The sequence below is a fragment of the Neofelis nebulosa genome, chromosome 3 (genome assembly GCF_028018385.1).
Source record: "Neofelis nebulosa isolate mNeoNeb1 chromosome 3, mNeoNeb1.pri, whole genome shotgun sequence".
Lineage (NCBI taxonomy): Eukaryota > Metazoa > Chordata > Mammalia > Carnivora > Felidae > Neofelis > Neofelis nebulosa.
In genome coordinates this window covers 156704615-156718662 of record NC_080784.1, presented here as the reverse complement: position 1 = coordinate 156718662, position 14048 = coordinate 156704615, and the positions used below count along the sequence as shown (strand labels likewise).

Sequence of the window (14048 nt, the reverse complement as noted above, 5' to 3'; positions counted from 1 at the left end):
CCTGTTGCTCCCCCTACCTACATGTTGCTAATAAACATTTACAAAAGCTCTGTAGTACCCAAATCACACAAACAGATATTCACAGCCATATGTATAGAATTGGTTTGTGTTTGTATGTGTTTATAAAAACTATGGACTGAAGTATTATCCTTCCTCTTTGACCTTTCTTTAATCTGTCATTTGTTTCCTATTTGTTTTGACTTTTTAGGTATATTTATATTTATCACATGAATTTGAAACATAAGCCGTGTATGTAATGTCTATTAAATTATGAAGCATCGTAATAAAATGAATACCTGTGAACATCCAACTCAGAAATTGAACATTTTCCATATATGTTGCCTTCTTGAAACCTCTTTTGAATTAGTTCCTGTGCCTCCAACTAGAGAAGACTTCTGTTCTTCATTTCCTTGATGTATTCTAATAGTTTCTCCCCCTCCAAAAAAGATGTTTGGTGTTACTTTTTAAAATCTTTTTTTCTAAGTGGTATATTACTATATGTTGTCTTCTGTGACTTGCTCTTTTCACCCCCACATTATCCTAGTTCATTCCATAAACATTTAAGTGTTGTCTCTGTGCTATGTAATGTATACTTTTCCTCTGCCTGCAATATTTCACCTTTTTCTCCTAGATCAGGAGCCAGTTGAATGGATTCAAATGTTGGTTTTGTCATTTATTAGGCCTGTGACATTGGACATGCTAATTAAATTCTGAACCTCAATTTTCTAATCACTAAGAGTACTTGCCTCAAGGAACTCTTGTGTGATTTCAATGAGTGAATAAATGAAAAACACATAGTATATAACCTAGAATTCTAGGTTCTAATTCCAATTCCATAGAATTAATTAAAATACATATTTTACATATACATACATATAATCTTTATCTTGTACCACATAGTATTTCAGGGTGGTGATACATCAATAAACAAAAAAGACACAATTTCTGTTTTTTGATAGTCTCAGATCTAATTCAGACATTAGATGTTAAATATTGGACATTATATATAAATATAAGCAATAAATGCATTGTAGTTATAGGTCATGTTGTATAACATAATAATGACTATGGGGGGGAAAGCAGGGCTAGGTGGATGGAATACAATTCTAAATAGGATGATCAAGTTAGGTCCGTTCAAGGAGAAAATATTTGAGCAAGAATTTAAAGAGAAGAAGGAGTTATCCATACGTGTATCTGGGGGAAGAACACTTCAGGTCGAGGAAGCAATTGTACCAAGCCTGAGGCAGAAGCATACTTAGCTTGTTAAGGAATGGCAAGAGAACCAGTGTGGGTACTCAGGTTGGGGAGACTAACAGAAGCTGAGATAATGGGGTAGCTCATACAAATGTCGCCTAACAACAATCATAACTTCATCAAATCTATTAAGAAATCACTTCTTCAGTGCAGTGCTCACAGACTTCCCAGCCAAGGATGTATCCTCTCATGTGCACTGAAACATTTTGTTTAATTATGTAGTATAACAAACATTAACAAAAGTATACAAAAGATAAGTGTATGCACAGTGATTTAGTACCTCTCCCCAGGTTAAATATTAGAATGTTGGGAGTACCTCAGAAACCGTTTGGACCTTTCTCCATCATTCACCTCAAACATATCCACCATCTTAATTTTTCACGTATTTTGTTTTGCATGTGTGTGATACTTATTCACAGGACATCATCCAGCACATATTCTCTTCTATTTTCTTCCTGTCCTCAGACATCTATGTTGCTGCAGAAAGCTATGTTGATTTTCTATTTTTCTTATTCTGTATCGTTCTATACATCATTCTACCACTGACAGTCATTTGAGTTTGTAGTCTTCAGCTATAATAATTAATGGTTCTGTGGAGATTTGTGGGCACATTGTTTACTTTGGCATTTATTTTTGTGGTAATTTGTTGTATCTATCACTTACTAACCTAGTAGTTACACAAAGATAAAGATATTTTTTTGTTTGCCTTTTCCCTTTGTATTTTCTGGAGTAGCATTTGGTATGCAGTAGAGGGTAATTAATATTTTTAATTTTTTTTTATTGTTTATTATTTGGGGGGGAGAGAGAGAGACATAAAGCAAGCAGGGAAGTGGCAGAGAGAGAGGAAGACACAGAATAGGAAGCAGGCTCCAGGCTCTGAGCTCTCAGCACAGAGCCCAACGCGGAACTCTAACTCACAAGATCATGACCTGAGCCGTAGTTTGTTGCCCAACTGACTGAGCCACCCAGGTGCCCCCTAATTAATATTTTTAATTAATTAAATGACAAATAGAAACAAATGTGAGAGAATTGTCCCCAGTATTTCACTTTGAAGTTTTAAAGTATGTTTCAATAGAAAGTGTTCAAGTGCTGAGGATCTATAATCCTGCACCAGTTTTCTTTTTCTTTTCTTTCTTTTTCTTTCTCTCTCTCTCTCTCTCTTTCTCTCTCTTTCTAAGTAGGCATGAGCTTGAACTCATTACCTTGAGATCAAGAGTCAAGTGCTCTACTCAGTGAGCCACTCAGGCACCTCTCTTATTCTTTTATTTACTAGTTTTGTTCTGTGTGTGTGTGTGTGTGTGTGTGTGTGTGTGTGTGTGTGTCTGGTGTCTGGTGTCTACGTGTGTTTCTCTGTGTGTGGTTGCTGACCTATAAAACAATATACACAATGTAGAAATGCCCCAAGATTTACAAAACCAATTGTCTAATATTTTAAGTTTAGGTACTCCTCTTATTCACGGTGTTCAAATATATTTGGAACATAACCCATTTGTGAGCTTGGTTTTACCACTACCGTGACTAGGAGTAATAGTTCTTAAAACTATATTCATCCTTGGAAAAACTGAAAATATTTTGTTTCCTCATCACAGGATTTTTAATACTTTTTTGATCCCCAACTCAATAAAATAGCAAAACAATAAAGTAGAAAAAATCCACCTCCCAATAATAGACAAATATTACACTGCTTCAGTTATCTGGCACTTAGAAACTGAATTTGAGAATATAAATAATGATGTAAGAATTTTCACTTCTCTATAAATTACCTACTGTGAAGAAATGAATAGGGTGAACTGACTTCCTTTATCTCCTTTGAGAGAAAGAAAAGTCAAAATCATATATAACCTGTGAAATTACACTGATCTTAAAAAATTTATGGAAAATATTGAGTTTAGTCGCATTTTAATAATACTCTATTCTTTTCTTACTAACCTTTTTCTTTCTTGCAAGTTTCTGAATTCTTGAACTAAATCTTTTGTTAATAAAACTGACAATTTAATACATATTTAAATATCCATTCCCATAAAAGTTACAATGAAAATAATTGTTTCACTCTGGAAACTAAAATTATTAAAATTCTAACTGTCTAGAGGACACTTCCATATACTTTCAACATGTTTCAATTGGTATAGTACATTACATTTATTGCTTTTTAAGTTACAATTATTTTTGGTATAAGCATTTCAGAAGACACTTAATGAGAACCAATTATTGTCATTAATTTAGTTTCTGATATTCTTATGCTACCATACTGCAAGCATGTAAAAGTTACACATTTGCCAGATACCGGACCAAAGGTCTCGTATAACTTCAACAGAAAGAAACAGAACGATTTGTGTGAAACTTCACTGCCTGGTGAGTTCATTTCCTTTTGTGCCTTTACCCCATCCAGAGCCGAATTCGTAGAATGTGGAATGACACGGTCCGAAAGCAGTCGGAGTCTTCCTTCATTACTGGAGACATAAACAGTTCAGCGTCACTCAACAGAGGTAAGTAGAAATGATTTTTCCTATTTAGTATGTTTGTGATTACTTTATGAAGTTCTTAAATGCATTGCTTTTTTTTTTTCTTTCTTTTTTTCTTTTCGGAACTTCTGGACCTTGTTCCAAGTGATAGGAATATTGCAAGGATATAAAACCTGGCTGAGTGTAGCACTGTGTTCCATTATTCATAAGCCTTTTTTTTTTTTTTTTGAATCCTGAGTTTTCAGGAAATCTTTTCTGAAAGGAAGTTAGAAAATGAGAACTTTCCTTTTCTAGTCATCTGCCACTTTAATAAACTGGTGAGCTGTCAGGCCTCATTGGAAGCAGTGAAAATGGGCAATTATGTGGCTATATAGTCTGCTAAGCATCATAGAGTTCCACATTGTCCCAGGCATAGAGCAATTTCATAGTCTTTGTGGAAGTAAAAATATACTGTCTAATACATATTTGAGACAACCTGTGTATTTGGGGTAAAAATCGCATCTGATCTTAGTATCTACAAACTTATCCAGCATATTTAAAGATCTAGGAAAAAATATATATATACATATATTATGGTTTGTGTGTGTGTGTGTGTGTGTGTGTGTGTGTGTGTGTGCGCGCGCTTCTGGTTATCATGTGCCTAGGGCATCAATTTAGACTTTGAAAGTGAAGTTTCCTTAAGCTACTATTTTGTTTGTGGTTGATTTTTTTTTATTCTTCTCTATCTTTCCGTCTCCCTCTTTCCCTCCTCCGCTCCCTCTTATTCAGTGTATGTGTGTGTTGGGGGCAGGGGTGATTAGAATTAAATCAACTCCAGTCAAAATGAGTAAATGCTATGTTTGTCTAGAGCTAGAGGACACTGTAGACATTGCTGGGGAATACTTAGAGTATAGTTTTATCTGGAAAGGTGGAATTTGCATAAGCCTATTCCAGTCACAGTGTCCTAACAGATATTTTTGATACATATATTAAGTATATATTGAGTACACATATATTGAGTACAACATTGTTTTTTTCCTTATCCCCGAACTAGGATTATTAGTTGGTTTTAAACCTGCTTCTGTTAGCTTTTTGTTACATTAAATGCTACTTAGAAACAAACAATTAACAATCATGGGTTATGATTCAGAAAAATTTAGATCCTGGTGTGGCTCTTAATTACTTTTACTCAATTAATTTGCATCTTATTTACATAAAAGAAGTTGGGACTAATAGTGTCCAAGTTGAACCTCATACAGGGACCCATGTTCTATGTAATCTTAATATGTTATTTGGGGCAGTGATATAACAACTATAACCTAATAATGATATTACATTTTCTCTGTCACTTCTGCCTGAGTAGGAATAGTGAGTGCAATTATTCCTCCAAAAAATACCTTTTTGTATTTTGTTTCTTTATTAATCTGTTTTTATTTGCTAGATTTTGATTTACATAGTATCATCTAAATATTCTTTTTCAAGTTTTATTTTAATGGTTAGTTTGTGAAAATTTATTTTAATATGAATACTCTAACTTAAGACATACTTTCAAATCATACAATACAAATTACTTACAGATGCCTTCAACATTTAGAAACTAATTTGCTTTCATAGTGACAGACTTTGTTTAGTGTCTAATCCCACAGATGGAAAATTTACAGTATGTTACTAGAAAGAAAGCTACCCTTATGAATAGGATTTATTATTGGAAGTATCTTGCATCTAATGATCACAGTAACCATAGAACAATTGTTGTTTCAACAAAAGATGAGATCATGTATTCTAATGATGTACTGTTTATTTGCCTACTGCGAAGATGGTTAAAATATGTAAAATTATTATGTTGTCTAGTATTATGATCTAAATTTATATAAAGATTGTAAGGTATGTGACTTTACTAAAAATTGTTTTAAATGGACACGTTTTCATGACCTTGATTTTCAGGTCAATCACAAATAACATTCTGTACACTTTTTAGTCCCTTCTAATGAATTTCATCAACTTGGAATATGTAATTATGTGGATGACTGGGTCAGTTTGAAGTATATTTAAAGGAAATAATATTTCATATTGACCAATCATATGTTTAAATCTGGTTGCAAAATCTTTAGTTTTAAAAGTATTTCTTAAAGTTACTCTTGAAGAATGGTATAAAATTTCTTGTGACACCCAATAAGTTATTCTAATGTTGACTTTGGGGAGGGGGTTAAATTGAATTTATGATTTGAAGTGTGTCCAGCCAGTGATCTCTTCCTTCAGGATATATATTCTTCCTTTCACTCAGTGACTTTAATGGTGGTAGACATCAGAGTGATCTTCTTGATTTCCCACATTAATTCCCCATTCCCCCAAGTCAGAAACTCATTTTATTCTCATCTCATTATTTTTTTGTCTTAGATGCCTGGAGTACTTTAAAATTTTATTTCTTCATAGTATATCTCTGAAGATCGTCTTTAACCTCCTTCTTTAATCTTGTCTTATTTCCCAGGGTCCTATCTTCCCTGCATTCAGGCGTGTGTATCATATTTAGGTAGGTGGAATCCAAGATTCACCTTTCCAGATAAACCCTTCAGTCACCTCAGCAACATAATTGTTCACCATTATTTAATCGAAAGATTATATTCTCTATTAAATAAAAATTCTAGGCACTGCATCTTTGCATCTTCATATATTCTAACTTGCCATTCATTCTTAGTTTCTTACCAGCTGGCAATTTTTTGTTAATTTAAACCCCATTTTCCTTTCTTTCCAAGTCAGTTATATTAAATTTCTTATTTTTGTCTTTAGAACAGTTCTGGCCCTTGAAAACTACAAGAAGTTGTCTAAAAGCTAGTCCTATTTTTACTTTAGGTTTTCTTTCGTATTCATACCACTGCTCAATTCATCTAAAGAATAATTATTCTATAATTCTGTATGTCTTACCATCTATTCTTCCAAACAGGAATTCGTCATTATCATCTTTGGGATCCATTAAGAATAAAACATCTACCATGCAGTACAGAACTCTTTCTCAAGGGTTTTTATTTTTTCAAACCATCTTTAATATTCTGTTCTTGCACCAACTTGTTATATCCTATGTATCGGATTACCTACCTAGATTTTCCAGTGTGATCAACTTGATTACCGTTGGGATTTTATTCCTTAGAATCATGCAAAACCTTGGAAGATTTATTGATAATTTTCAGTTCATGTAATCATTCTTATATATTCTCTTTGGAATTTTGTTATTTGGTCACCTCATCTCTTTAAAACCTTCCATTACATTTGTCCTTTGAATCTGTATATTCATGAAGGGGTTTTTGCAAAGGTTCCCTGTGTGTTTTAAGATATATTTTCTGCTTTTGACTTGTTTGCTACAATGCTACTCACTCATAAATTAAGAATTCCTTGAGGCCGGTACCCCAGGGCAACTATCAAGTTAATTTCCCAGATGCCACTGCCTACACAGTTTGAAGGAGCTTTTCAAGAGCATTAATGTGGTAGTTGAGTGTAAAAAGTTTTAAAGAAGTTTAACTCTGATCCAAACTCAAGATTTTACAAATGCCACAGGAGGGTTCATTTATTTGTTCATTTAAATATTTACTATCTGTTCATATCTTGAAGTCAGGCCTCAATCCCTGAGCCTCCCCCAGGTGTATTGGAAATCTCACCCAACTTTCCAGTAGCTCCAACTTCCCAGCAGTGGTAGAAACAATATGTAGCTAGAGTAATCTTCACCTCATGTCTCCTACCCACAATCTCTACTGGCCAAACCTTGCCCTGAATGAGTTAGACCATCAATGCCTCTGAAACTTGAGTTTCATCCCAAACTGAAGCATTTCTGAGAAATTGCTCTGCTAGTTCAGTTAATGGTTAAACATTTCCTCTCTTTTTATAGATCCATATAGAAATTGGGGTATTTTCTGAAATTAGATTTTATTAGGCTTCATCTCATTGTGAATAATATAATTGCATTTCCCATTTTCTTTTTATTTCATTAGTTGAGTTGACATCAGAAATTTCAGTTTAAAATCTAGTTTTGCTAGATAGCTGCTACCAATATGATGTTGTATGAATTATGACAAGTGTCCTATGCCCACCCCTCCTCAGCTGTGGAGTTATTACAAAAATGTAACCCATTGTAGTGGCAGGATTAGCAAAAAGGCATTTCTTCTTTTGAAACAATAGCTTGACCAGCAAAGGTGGATTTTTGTTTCCCCCTACCTCCCACCCTCTGTCTTATCAACCTCCCACAGAAATTAATGCAATTTAGATTTTTATACATGGAGATCTGACTGGTAAAGCTAGATTTATTTAAGCTAAATCTATGTGTTGTATGACTGAAAACTGTCTCTTTTGTAGATGTCCAGCACTTATTTATTAATGTTGATGGGATTCTCCATTCAAGGTTCAGATTCATATTAATCTATACATGCATTCTCAGTAAATTTATGTAATCAGTACAATTATGATGGCCTACGACGATCTTTTCATCAATTTTAGGGGTAAATCTTGGCTCTCAGTGGCACAACTACCTACTGAAAGGCATCACCTGTTAGGGACATTGTTGATACAAAGGGGGAAAGCATCATCAAATAGACATTTGCAAATTGTTGACTTACTCATTGTAGTTTTCATAGTAGGTTTGAGAATGGGGTTTCAATCCGGTGACTTTTGGTAAATTGCTTATTTTCTCAGTGTCTATGCAATAAGGATATAAATAGCACCCTCTTCACAGGGACCTTGACAGGACCAAGTGAGTTTACATATGTTAATTCCTTACTATAGTGCCTGGAACACAAGTACTATTATCATTATTTTATTCAGAAGTTCACTTATATCTTCTAACAAATGAAAACTGATCCTTGTCAGTGCTCTGAGATAATTAGATATTAAAATTCATCATTCACTACTGAAGGTTTTCTTTCCCCTTTTTTTCCTAGTAATAGGTAGTCAGAATACAGTAGTTACCTGAATGCCAAGTAAAAGAAATAATAATTTATCTAAAGTGGTGCTACCCTTGAGGCTAAAAAAAAGAGATAAACTAATAAAACTGAATTGTCTATTCTAAATTAGAAGTTAAATGCACATTACATCTGCCTAGTTGTGCTTTCCACTTTTGATTTGTAACCATATTTTAGCATTGAAGCAATAAAGGTAAAATATTTCTTCTCCCTACCTTAGATAATAAAATAAGCAAACACTGTCTTCTCTTTCCTCCAAGCCCTATCCTGCCCTTCAGAAGCTTAGAGAACACTAGTTCAATTCAAACAGTCCTGGTAAATAACCAGTGGTGTAGCAGAGCAGGGATGTGACTCATTCCCATTTTAAAACTCATGTCTTCTCAGAGCCTGTATTGTCTTTCCCGGGAGGTTGGTCACTGAGGCAGAAGAAACTTCACAATAAATCACCTGTCACCTCATTAATATTCAGGCTTTTCAACTTATTTTGCTTTTGTGTTTTTAAAGAAAAATGCAAATGAAGATGTGTAAGTGGTGTTTCACAGCAATTAATGATTTCTATAAATTAGAGCGTACTAGGGTGAAACCCTCATACTCATTCACTGCACTTTATTAATGTCAGTAAATAAAATTTGGCTTATATGCATAAAATATGTCATATTTCTCAAAAGCCTTGCTGCTTTGAAGGATTATAAAATTGTTTGTAAACATTAACCAGATCCTGCTATAACTTGACATCTATTTGAGGAATTTGCAAAAGAGTTAAATGATGTGCATAGCTAATAAATCAGAGTACAACCTATATAACAAATTACTTTTTGTTATGAATAAGCATTATGATATTATGAGTACAAATATAAGTATATATGACATGGATAAAGTTTTCATATGAAATTCACATTACATTTATATCTAGTATTTTTTGACGTTTACATTCTTCATTTGTAAATGAGGCAACATTGCTTCCTGTGTTAATTCCTTTCCTTTATACATGTCATCAATAAAGACATAATCAGAAAATGTACAAAAAATAAGGAAATCTTCTGTGTTAGGAAAATCAGTTTAATAACACAAAAGTAAAATAGTTACAGGTTGTAAAAGTGAAATGCTATGTCAAATAGATAAGTAAACAATGCTATGTATCTTGATTCCTAACTCAAGGAGACCAAATAACTTTCAGAATAAATTCTCCATTACAAAATTAACTATATTAAATATTGATTTCTACACAATTGGGGCAAATATTCTTGCTATAAATTGTTGGTAGGAACTGAAAAAGAAGACTTTTAACATGCTTGTCCAGTGAGTCCTTCTTATGCTTTGCTTTTAAATTTGTCTCTTTGATGTAAATCATTTCAATCGTAACCATCCAGCCTCTCACAATCAACTCTACAGTAGCAAAAATGGTTTGTATTTTACTACTGCTACAACTATTATTATTATTATTATTATAGCTTTTATAGATCCCTTCACAAAGAGAATTCTCTGTGTAGATTCTTTTTTATTATGGTTTATTATCTGACTGCCTTATATATAGTTCGCACTATCTCTTATCTCTTTATTTCTTTTAAAGCTTATTTATTTATTTTGAGAGAGAGAGAGAGAGAGAGAGAGAGAGAGAATGAGAGAGAATGAGAGAGAATGAGAGAGGGGAAAGGGGCAGAGAGAGAGGAAGAGAGAAAATTCCAAGCAGGCTCAGCACTGTCAGCACAGAGCCCAACGCAGGGCTCAAACTCAAGAACCGTGAGATCATGACCTGAGCCAAAATCAAGAGTCAGATGCTTAATTGACTGGGCCATCCCCGTGCCCCCCTCATACCTCTTTACTATTAGTCAAACAAGCTGCAGTGAAATACCTGGATAGTTTCTAAATGTAACACTATAAAACATTTCCACTGATTTTTGAAATATTACTGTTGTTTCATCGCTGAAGATATAATTTTTCAAAAAATATATATTTTGAACAACTAAACACACATACTCAACTTCTCTTCCGAAATTGCTGGTATTCTTTTTTCTAATAGGACACAGTATGGCTCTTTATAGTTTTTGATCAACTTGGGATTTCTCTTTTAATGTGTACAGCTACAAATTTGCCTATTGTACACTATTCATTATTTATCCATTGTCTTTATTTCCATGAAGAAGCCAGGTTTGTGAAATGATTCCTAAAGGACAAAATCTAGATCCCAAACAAGATCTGTCTGAGCACGAAACCCTATTCATGACAACAAAAATTTTCACTCTTTTCTTATTATGACAGTTTTTTATGAAGCTTGCTAAGATTAGAATAAAGATATTTTCCAAGAATGTATTTCAAAGTGATTTTTATCACTTCACATGGAAATAAGATATTCTTAAAACCACAAGTTATAACATCTTTATTTCTTAATTTCCTTCATGTACCATTGATTTCCTTCTACTTTATTTTGCTCTAGGTATAGTTCTTTAGTGTGGTTTCAGCCTATTCATTTAGTGAAAGAAAAGCTTTAAAACACTGTAAATATATGGAGAAATGGGTTGGCCATACTTTTCAAAACTATTTGGTATGGAATATGCTGATTTGCTATGCATTATTGTCCTAGTTTTAGGACTTAGGTTGCAAGACGATTTTTATAATCATTCTCTTCTTTCCTGGAAGGCCTCAAGGTACTTTACTGGTAGAATCCTTTATCTTTAATTTTTTATGTTTCGTGAAAGGATGAATGAACATTTTGGTCAGGGAAAAATTTTGTTAAAAAATCAGGTAAATAGCTTCTGCCTATAATGATTTAGTATTAGAACCAACCAAAGATACAACTTTCCCCAGCTATTTATACTTCTGAATTTGATATTGTCCCTTGTCAGGACAATGTGAAAATGCCTAGAACGAGTAGAAAATCTGTTTGAGTTAACTTCAAAAAGACACTGATGATGTATAAATTAAACTATTTTATGTGCTAATTCCAGTTTTCACAAAAACTATGGACTGTCTTAAAATTTAAAAACAAAACCTGACTGTACCTCTCATCTGGAAAAATATTTCTACTGGATTATAAACATAAAGGTTCTGATGATATAATGTAGTTTATAGCATCCAAAGTTAATTAACAAAATCATTACTTGTTCAAATTATTTTTTCTAAGAAATAGATTGTATTAACTTATATCTGCTACTTTCAAAGTAATTAGAGATTAATTCAGTTACATGAAAAATTAAATTGTGGAAGAGGGTTAGCCAAGGAGAGCCCTCATTAGAAAAAGATACTTATGGGGCACCTGGGTGGCTTAGTCAGTTAAGGATCTGACTCTTGACTTTGACTCAGGTCATGATCTCACGGTTCATGAGTTTGAGCCCCACATTGGACTCTGCACTGACAGCACAGAGCCTGCTTGGAATTCTCTGTCTCCTCTCTATATGCCCATCCCCCACTTGTTTGTTTCCTCTTTCTCTGTCTCTCAAAAAAAAAAAAAACACTAAAAAAAGGAAAAAAAAAGAAAGATATAGTACTTAAATTGTCATTACCAATAATTGTGTAGTATCTGATTAAAATAGCTTCTATTTTATTGAACTACATTACATACAGAAGCATATACTTTACATAGCTCAACCTTATATACTGCATGTCATTTGAAAGTGTTTATCTGATAGGTTCTCCTATGATTTTCCTAATAGTCTTTCTTCATAATTTATCATTATAAGGAATGTGGGTGCTTCAAAAACTAAGATAAGTTACCCATCACATTCATAGGAAGTAATTTATAACCCTGGAAAATCATTGGAGAATTAAGAAAGATTTGAGAGGATACACAGATTGAAAGAAGATAGTTAATCTTGATGTAGACAAATGGAAACAATGTAAGTTTCCTGAAACAGCCTCATTTCTAAGAAGGACAAAATTATGATTATATGATGAAATAGGCCTTCTCTGAACATTATTAAGAATCTCTTTGCTCATAGATAACTTCTTTGAATTTACTTTTCTCAGACATGTTTTTAAAATGTTGGTTCTAAATTTAATATTCAGGTTTTAGCCAGGATAGACTTTCTGCATGTAAGCTATACAATTTGTTCAATATAGGAAAGTCTGTCAATATAGTACAGAGCATTATACAAAAAGTCAGATTTTTTTCACATTGGTAAATCATTTCCTATTGTTAAGTAGTTACTATATTTTGGTTTTTTTCTGAAGTGTGTTTTATTAAATGAAAATGCACAAGCTGTGTGTGATTTCTAAATAAATATAGCTGTGGAATTGGCTACATACCATTAACAGATATCAAGAGATAATCTGATGTAGAGAAAATGAATTAAATATAGTGTGAATGACAAAGATAAATACTCTTATGCTAAATGCCTTTGATTTACTAAAAAGAACTGTAATTTACCGCTATTTTGCCTGTGGTTAAGCAAACTCAGCTGGTTATCTTTAGGCTTAGTATTTTTTGTTTTCAGTACTATGGAATGTATTCAAAAATGTCCAAATGTATTCAACACGTCCCAGTTTAACAGCACACAGAAAGATATCCCTTTGACTACAAAGGATGAGTTTTAGAGATGAATGACTGAATAGTATAGGTTCATCATTTCCGTTACAGATTAACCACTTACACTGTTGTGCAGCCAAGATTCACCAAGAATTCTAAGTTCCAATTCTACCATATTTGTCTTGAGCTGTCAGAAAACCCAAGATCTTTGAGAAGCTTTGCTTTCAGCTAATTATGTAAAATTACTACATATAATTATAATATGTAATGCAATATATATTATATGATATAAAATATAAATATATAATACAAAAAATTAAACTTTAAAGCTATATATGTATATATATATATATACTTTAGATTTTAGATTAAAGAAGGAGTTCTTAAAAACAAAATAACAAAGATTATGAACTATAACAAAAAGTAATGTTCTTGCCTCAAAATGTAAACAGTATTCATAACAGTAAGATATTGGGAGAAAGAGTAAACAACATATAACACACAAAATGTTATACCTACCTTGTATAAAGAATGTCTATAAACCAATATATACAGGCAAAAGATAAGAACGGGCAATTCACGGAATGGGAGACCCTTATGGCCAATAAACATGAAAAATGACCCCATCTCTTTGGTAATCAGGAAAGTGCAAAGTATAATAGTAATATGAGATATCGTGTGATACTTGTATGAAATTGGCAAAAATATCAGGCTTACAATACTAAGTCCTAGTAAGAATCTGAGAAATTTAATTTCTCATGGAAGTGTAAAGTGATACAAATACATTTGACAGAATTTTGGCAATATGTTCTAAATTGAAATGTGAGCAATATATGGCCCAGTAACTTGACTTCTAAGTATTTATTGTAGAAAAAATCATGCGTCTGGACAAGAAGACCTATATAATGTCATCTAGCACAAAATAAAGACAAATAGACAAGGTAATGT

The 14048-nt window shown here is 32.9% G+C and overlaps 1 protein-coding gene across 33 annotated transcripts in view; it reads left to right on the top strand.

The window, feature by feature from the left end:
- The window catches only part of ADGRL3 (adhesion G protein-coupled receptor L3), an 829205-nt gene that overhangs the window by 791394 nt on the left and 23763 nt on the right, over positions 1-14048 (top strand). For 30 of the 33 annotated variants that reach the window (XM_058722441.1, XM_058722432.1, XM_058722430.1 and 27 more), the window contains one exon: positions 3644-3740. In XM_058722441.1, the coding sequence (XP_058578424.1) occupies positions 3644-3740 (97 nt within the window). Of the gene's footprint in view, positions 1-3643; positions 3741-6183; positions 6226-14048 lie in introns of all 33 variants that reach the window. The other 3 variants (XM_058722434.1, XM_058722435.1, XM_058722451.1) reach the window with 1 other exon arrangement.